Source organism: Calcarisporiella thermophila, assembly GCF_041956535.1.
Source record: "Calcarisporiella thermophila strain CBS 279.70 unplaced genomic scaffold VTP21scaffold_43, whole genome shotgun sequence".
NCBI classification, from domain to species: Eukaryota; Fungi; Calcarisporiellomycota; class Calcarisporiellomycetes; order Calcarisporiellales; family Calcarisporiellaceae; genus Calcarisporiella; species Calcarisporiella thermophila.
Genome location: NW_027192233.1, coordinates 76,809 through 84,068, shown reverse-complemented (window position 1 = coordinate 84,068; position 7,260 = coordinate 76,809). Strand labels below are relative to the sequence as shown.

General features: G+C 42.6%; 4 protein-coding genes and 2 non-coding genes across 6 annotated transcripts; 2 read left to right on the top strand and 4 right to left on the bottom strand.

Moving 5' to 3' along the window:
• Window positions 1–850: 850 nt before the first annotated feature.
• Window positions 851–1,609, bottom strand: VTP21DRAFT_8968 (uncharacterized protein; the record flags this gene model as incomplete). Its single annotated transcript, XM_069399874.1, has 2 exons — window positions 851–1,263; window positions 1,552–1,609. 2 exons carry the CDS (start codon window positions 1,607–1,609, stop codon window positions 851–853), a joined length of 471 nt encoding a protein of 156 aa, XP_069245664.1.
• Window positions 1,568–1,640, bottom strand: VTP21DRAFT_t358. The gene has a single exon. It is a non-coding gene; the product is annotated as a tRNA-Ser (tRNA).
• An 88-nt stretch (window positions 1,641–1,728) lies between these two features.
• VTP21DRAFT_t359 lies at window positions 1,729–1,800 on the top strand. The gene has a single exon. It is a non-coding gene; the product is annotated as a tRNA-Pro (tRNA).
• Window positions 1,801–3,507: 1,707 nt separating this feature from the next.
• VTP21DRAFT_8967 (uncharacterized protein) lies at window positions 3,508–5,070 on the top strand (the record flags this gene model as incomplete). Its single annotated transcript, XM_069399873.1, has 1 exon — window positions 3,508–5,070. The coding sequence occupies one exon, from the start codon at window positions 3,508–3,510 to the stop codon at window positions 5,068–5,070; it is 1,563 nt and encodes a 520-aa protein (XP_069245663.1).
• Window positions 5,071–5,350: 280 nt separating this feature from the next.
• VTP21DRAFT_8966 (uncharacterized protein) lies at window positions 5,351–5,911 on the bottom strand (the record flags this gene model as incomplete). The annotated part of the gene is made up of 1 exon (XM_069399872.1): window positions 5,351–5,911. One exon carries the CDS (start codon window positions 5,909–5,911, stop codon window positions 5,351–5,353), a length of 561 nt encoding a protein of 186 aa, XP_069245662.1.
• A 194-nt stretch (window positions 5,912–6,105) lies between these two features.
• On the bottom strand, window positions 6,106–6,834 carry VTP21DRAFT_8965 (uncharacterized protein; the record flags this gene model as incomplete). The annotated part of the gene is made up of 1 exon (XM_069399871.1): window positions 6,106–6,834. One exon carries the CDS (start codon window positions 6,832–6,834, stop codon window positions 6,106–6,108), a length of 729 nt encoding a protein of 242 aa, XP_069245661.1.
• Window positions 6,835–7,260: the final 426 nt, after the last annotated feature.

Genomic DNA, 7,260 nt, shown 5'->3' with positions numbered 1-7,260 from the left:
ACCTGTACTAGAGATGGGTCCGGGACATACTCTAGGAATCGAGCTATAAGCTACTTCGTTCTTAATAATTTGATATTGATCGTCCTCAGAAAACAAAGAAATACTTTTAATATAGTGACTTGTCAGAAGAAATACATGTAAGCAATGGTTGAGTGTTAGAGATAGCGTGCAAATCCTTTCATTTAACTTGTATAGGAGACTTTTCAATAAAAGATCCTTCAATCTCAAAAAAAAAAAAATAGGAACTAGTTATAAACCAATATTCATTAGCTTTATTAGTTAACAGGTTAAATAGTTGTTATATCTTATAGTATAAAAGGAACAATCTAATGAGAACTTCCAACATACACACCTTGTTCTTGAATAAACCTATAGTTTTACCTATGTTCCCACAGTATCCCCTAGTTATCTCTCTCTAGTTTATGACAGATTATTGCGTTGGACAATCGTCTAATAAGGTCTATCTCGACAATCCTCTAGCTATCCCTAAGCTCTTGAATGTCCTTCCCTAAACACTTCAGAAGGCTAATAAACGACACAAAGTGGATTGTAAAGTAATCTGGTTCAATCTCAATACAAAATAGCACGTCTTTATTTTAATGAAATATTGGTCTTTTTATACTGTTGTTAACGTATCACATAGGGAAAAATATAAATAATAGAAGTAATAAAATGGCATCATCTCAATATAATAAAGTTATCATAAAATAAGGTTGGCGTAATAAACAACCGTATAATATCCTAAAAGTAAAAGAAGATGAAAGGAGAGAGAAAAAAAAAGAAAAAGTATGGAAAAGAACGATAGAGGAGATGGTATTAATATACAGCAGTGAGGGGTTGGGTGCAGTTCTCAAGCCGGAGTTGGGACGGGGATTTGATCTTCAGAGGTGTCCTGGATGAAAATCACAGAATCATCTATGATGTTCACCCAGTTTCCCCTTGACCATTTATCGATGAAGTCTCTTTTCCGTTCCTGTTTCATTGCCATCCACCACTTGGACTTTATTCCTCGTTGTAGTTCGTGGTCAAATTGTTTGGTTATGGCTACCGGATTGGGTTGGACATCGTCCAGCACTAATTCAAGTCTCGAGCGGTATATTATCCACAGGGCTATGTCGTGGCTCAGAGCAACCACTTCGTTGAAGCGTTGACTTATTTGTTTGTCTTGTCCAAACAGTCTGTCTTCTCTCGTGGATTCGTGAGGCGGTATTCCAATTATTCGGCAGTTTATCTTATCAACTCTTTGCCAGAGTTGCGCGATAGCTGGGCAGTTAGAAAGGCATGGGCAATTGGTTGACTACGCTCTCGAATTTTTTTTTTTTGTATCAATCAATGGAAACTTTTATTTAATTTCCATATATTACATGAAGTTAATGTCAATGGACTTAACATAACGAGATATAGGTCCTTGATCGATAGACTTTCAATCGATATGCGTGTATCGTGAATAGCGTGTACATGAAACCGATGTAATCTTTTGTACTTATCGTAAGGGCGATCTATTCAATAATCAAGACTCAGCTTCTGATCAAGTGGATAGCAGCCACAAACTAAGAGTAAGTGCTGGTGGGGGAAGTGGGATTCGAACCCACGCCGTTCTCATCGGCATCCCAGGGATAGTCCACTACACTAACCCTCCCCCGACTACGCTCTCGAATACCTTGTGACTGTCAAAGTGACTTGCTTGTACCAAAAACCAATTTTCTTGTGGCAAATTACGCAAAATCGGGCTCAATGGTCTAGTAGTATGATTCTCCGTTTGGGTCGGAGAGGTCCCGGGTTCAAATCCCGGTTGAGCCCAAAAAATTGCTTTTTTTTGAATTTTTTATCTTAAGCTTTACTTTAGAATAATGCCTTATGTATACAGAAAATTAAAAGCAAAATAAATTTGTGTAAAAACTAGTTGCTGATATGGAGTTTAAAAAAATATTGCGTTTATTCTCTCGCGTGTACGCATTCAACGCCTTTTGATCTCGAAGAGAATATCCATTCTTTTCATGCATTACAATTTCAGTCGGGGACAAAATTGAGAAAATTTTTACAAAATTTTTCTTTAATGATAATATCCTGATCAGATAGAAAAACGAATGGGAACAAAGATATCACCATCCTTTTACAAATATCTACTAAGTGAATGAGTTGAGCACTTCTACAAAAAAAATGCATGAATCTTATCAGGCTGTTGATTCACACGCTACCTTGATTATATATACATTGGTAAAACTCAAATGTATTTACAAATTGCTTTTGGTATTTTGGTTAAATTTCGTTCCTTCCATACATTTGCTTGTGTCCTAAGGAACCCCAAATATTTTTATATTCAACCCGACATTCCATCTAGATATGTTAGAATCATGTCATAATTCTTAGGAGAAAGCAAGCTATACGGTAAGAGGGGTAAAAGCGAATTCTTCAGGTAATACTCTGTGTTCTTAGTACACGCAAATTCCATTGCAAATATCCATGTCAATGAAGTGAAAATAAATACAATTCGAGAATAGTTAAGAAATCGACAACCGAGATTATTTCCTTCCTAGGACTTGCCAGCTTGTACTGAAAATTCGTCTGAAAATTCGTCAAGTACCTTTCGACTTTTCTCCAATTAATCAAAAATTCTTGAAGAATATCACACGAAAAATCGCTCCATGACCTCTAGATCGGCATAATTTTCGCATTGATTTTATTATTCCTGAACCCAAGAATCAGTTCATCATAAATTCCAATTATGATATTTCAATTGGGGGACACCTATGAATTCAAAAAATTGTGAGCGTTTTCACCGATTTTTCTATTAGGCCCTTATGTCAAGATATACGTGGCGAGTTGCGAATTTTGTTAACAGACCAAAATGAATAATTATTCTCTGGCGGAATTCCTTCGGCCTTTCGAGATATCAATACAATAACAATCAAAATGGACGAATTTGACAGCCCACCCGTCGAAAACACGTGCTATTTTAAGTTACGACTCGATATTAGTACATTCGTCGATTGACTCACCAAGCAGGCCCGCTTCTCTCCGACAGTGACATCAACAAATGAGCCTAAGGGAGCCAGGGTTTTCTTCGATACTGAAAAATGACAAACGACACGAAACACCGGAGGTGATATTTTAAGACCGAGACCTGAGGTTCAACTGACTTTCAACACCGGGAAATTTCTTTTATTAGATTACCTTCGTTACTTATTTCTCCTACAAATTATTCACGACAACAGCGAAACAAATCGAACACGACTGAATTCTCGTTATGTAAAGCTCATTGTCATTGACTTGCAACATTTGGAAATTATTAATTATAAAAGCCCCCATTGATTGATAAAAAAAAGCCGTAATGCTTAGCAAAGTAATATATAACCCCAGTTTTAGAATTTGCCATTTAACGACAAACTGTATTATGTAAAGAGTAAACCCTTGAAGTTTTTAAACAAGCCTTGAAAATTGTAAAGAAAAAATTAACCAGTCTTTCTTAAAAAACAAAAAAAATATACAACTAATCTTTGACATCAAATGCACCCAAAGACGGATTACATTTGTGGCGACGAGATGAAAACGTACGACGACCAACGGAGAGTTGGGCACAACACGCTATCCGGTGGTGGCGATATTCAAGACCGTATGGTGGGGGGTCGTTATAATTATGATTTAGCAGCGATAGCATGGGGGGCCGCAATTCAAGGCTACTGTCCTGAAGAGTACGATCGCATGGCGTTACAGAGGGTGTTTCGTGTCATTGGTGAGAATCTCGATTCGCGTCACTGCATTTGCTCAGAAACTGAGAAATGGATTGAGTGTGAGGAGGCTCTTAAGATGCTTGGCGTGTCGAAGGAATGGCAAGCAAGACTGCGGACTTTTTGTGAACAGGGGTGCTCAGCACTGCATGGTATGGCAGGGAGTGATAGGCGTGGTACAGTTAAAACGACATACACCTTAGCATGTGTTGCCCTGGTATTGTGCTGTGTGTTGCGAGGGCTGGAGATACCATGCGACCGGTGGGTGCATGACTGGGCTGAAGTGGCAGCACTGAGTTCACGTGAGTATTTGGCTGACGATGCTTTTGAGGTCGTGTGGGGCAACACGATTCGGAGCGGCAACCGTATCTTAACGTGTAGAGTGATGGCGCTTTTCAACAAATGGGGACACAGCTATGCCTCATATGCCGCTTTCTCGTATGTACGCTGGGGCGTGGCCAATGGTGGACCCAACGACCACCACAAGTTGCTTAACTGGCTGGAACAAAGCGAAATACATCAAGTCGACGTGGACGAATCGGAACTCAAACAGGCCTTGTATCGTGTACGTGAATTCGGACTGCTACAAGATGAATTTATATGTGAAGTATCTGAGAGAGTGGGAGGTTGGCCGGCGGATCCCATTGCTGTAAACGTAGCCCGTTCTTTGTCTGGGTGCGCCGGTTGTGAGTTTGCCAGGAAGTTAGGAGTGCCTGTATCAGCTACTATTGACTACCTCACGTCATGTATGTCAAGCTATCCTGGGATAGCCATAGAGGAGAGGTTGAAGGTAATGAACGCCCTGCTGGATTCTGGGTTTGATACCGCGGCAACAATCGCGAGGAACTTTGCTCCAGAGGACGAGGTTACGACTGAGCTAGAGATCACGGCCGACAAAAAATGGCCCGGGCTAGGCAGCACGCTTAGAGATGTACGTATAATCAGTAGATGTGTTGGTGGCGGATGGACTTCTTCAACTAGGAGTGTGTGCGGACCTGATGGACCAGATCGCGCAACACTCACGACTTTTGCCGTTGGGGGCGCCTGGCCACACCAAATCTTGATACATTTTGGGACAACCAAAGGACTACTTAACAGGCGCGATGTGCCGCGCGTGGACGACGCTGCCATATGTGGTTTGGCGCACGGTATTGCTGGATGCATGGCTAAGTACCAAATCATGAGGAACGGTGCTTCTCCTCAATGTGCTTATGATCGTAATGAACGCAGACGCGCCATGGAGCGCATGATTGCCGCGTACCGTCTGGCAAAACAGGACAAAACGATGACACAACGTGCCGAGCAGTGTTGGTGGGGTCTGACAACTGCGATGTGGCAGTGACCATGCTGGGCTGCTCTCCTACTGGCACGGGCACTACACATTATCAGTGGCTGGGCCAATTCCATTTCACTTATTTGCATTAAATTATTTTAAACTCTACAAAATCCTCAAAAATATTTAATACCATATTACTATGAAAAATTAGAAATATTATTGAGAAGACAATTGATCATCTAAAATACCTCCATCCATCTTATTATTTATTGCGTTTGTAGGTGGAGAGTAACTGTAGATTTATACATTGTAAAATTGTTTGCGGATATGTGGGAAAGTGATGAAACTAATACGGAAAAAACAGTATGTCGAGGATTTGAAACAGGTGGTCAGCATCTTGTTGGTCTACAACTCCTACGGTCAAATCGTCTGCGTAGGCGAGCGCTTTGAGGGGTCGTTGTGGTGCTGAAATGGTAATGCCGCGTATCTTGGCTCTGATTGCGGCGAGTAGAGGTTCAACTGCGATGTTGTATAGGTATGGAGACAGTGGATCACCTTGTCGAACTCCTCTTGTGATAGGAAATGGAGCCGTTAGAGAGCCATCTATGCACACTGACGCTTGAAAGCCTTCGTGTAATCTATGGATAAAGGATCGAAATCGCGGGCCGAAGTTGAACTTCTCTAGGCACCTCTGTATCCATGCCCAGCTTACCCGGTCATAGGCCTTTTCTTGGTCAAGAAAGAGGAGAGCACCGTTGACCTTATTTTTGGTCGCGTGGTCGATGGTTTGTTGTATAGCTAGTGCGTTCTCGTGGGCTCGCCTCCCTGGGGCAAATCCACATTGATCCACGTGGATGATTGTGTATATGAAGGCTTGTAGTCTCCACGAGAGAATTCGCGTCAGCATTTTGATGTCGACGTTGAGAAGGGATATTGGTCGCCAGTTTCCCAGTTCCGTAGCGTCGCCTTTCCGTTTGTATATTAAAATGATTGTCGCTCGTTTGGAGAATAAAAGTGGGGAGTTGGTTGTGAGAGCTTCATTAAAGAGTTCTAGGAGGAAAGGGGCCAGTTCATCTTCGAAAGCTCTATAGAACTCAGCTGTCAATCCATCGGGGCCAGGCGATTTGTTTCGCGGTGCTTTGCGGATCGCTCTTCTTCCTCCTCAGTGATCGGTCGGTCGAGGAGGGTACGGTGTTCTGGCAATAGTGTGTTTTCAATGTGGCCTAGGAGTTCTTCTTGACCCGCCGAGGATGTTGGGCCGGCGGAGTATAGTTCTGTGTAGAAGCGGTTTGTTAGTATGGCCATTTTACTTGGGTCCTCAGTATTTGCTCCGTCTGGCTTTTTAAGTGCCGTCATCGCGTTGACGGCTCGTCGACCCGCGATTCGGCGGTGGAAGTAAGCTGAGGATTTTTCCCCCGCGTCGGTCCACATTATTCTGGAGCGAATGCGGAGGGCCTCTGCTTTGCGATTTGTGTGAGTCGCGAGTTGATTACGGAGCTCGTCATTTTGAGAGCGTGATGCTTCCGTGTCTGGGGTATTCCCTAGTTGGCGGAGGGCCCTATGTATGCGTGTCTCCTCTGCCCTGAATCGGCGTTGGCGTTGTGACGCGTATGCTGTTGTGAATTCTTGAAATAACCTTTTGGTCTTGTTCCAGAATTCGCCGGCCGTCTTGGAGGATTCGCGTTCTAAGCATAGCTGCTGCCATAGTGCTTTGAGGAGGGAGGAGTAGGCCTTTTCATTTGCAAGGGCTGCGTTGAAGCGCCATTGTCCGCATTTTCCCTTTTGGGGCTGCGGTCGTGCAAATATGTATTTGGATGGCCATGTGGTCATAGATAGTTTTTTTTTTGATCAATTAATGGAAACTTTTATTTAATTTCCATATATTACATGAAGTTAATGTCAATGGACTTAACATAACGAGATATAGGTCCTTGATCGATAGACGTTCAATCTATATGCGTGTATCGTAGTTGTCGTGAATAGCCTGTACGTGAAACCAATGTAATCGTTGTACTTATCGTAAGGGCGATCTTTTCAATAATCAAGACTCAGCTTCTGATCAAGTGGATAGCAGCCACAAACTAAGAGTAAGTGCTGGTGGGGGAAGTGGGATTCGAACCCACGCCGTTCACATCGGCATCCCAGGGATAGTCCACTACACTAACCCTCCCCCGTTTGAATGTGGTCATAGATAGGGTCAGGGCAGAGGATTGTCGGGATAGACCTTATTAGACATATATTCGACGCAACATTCGT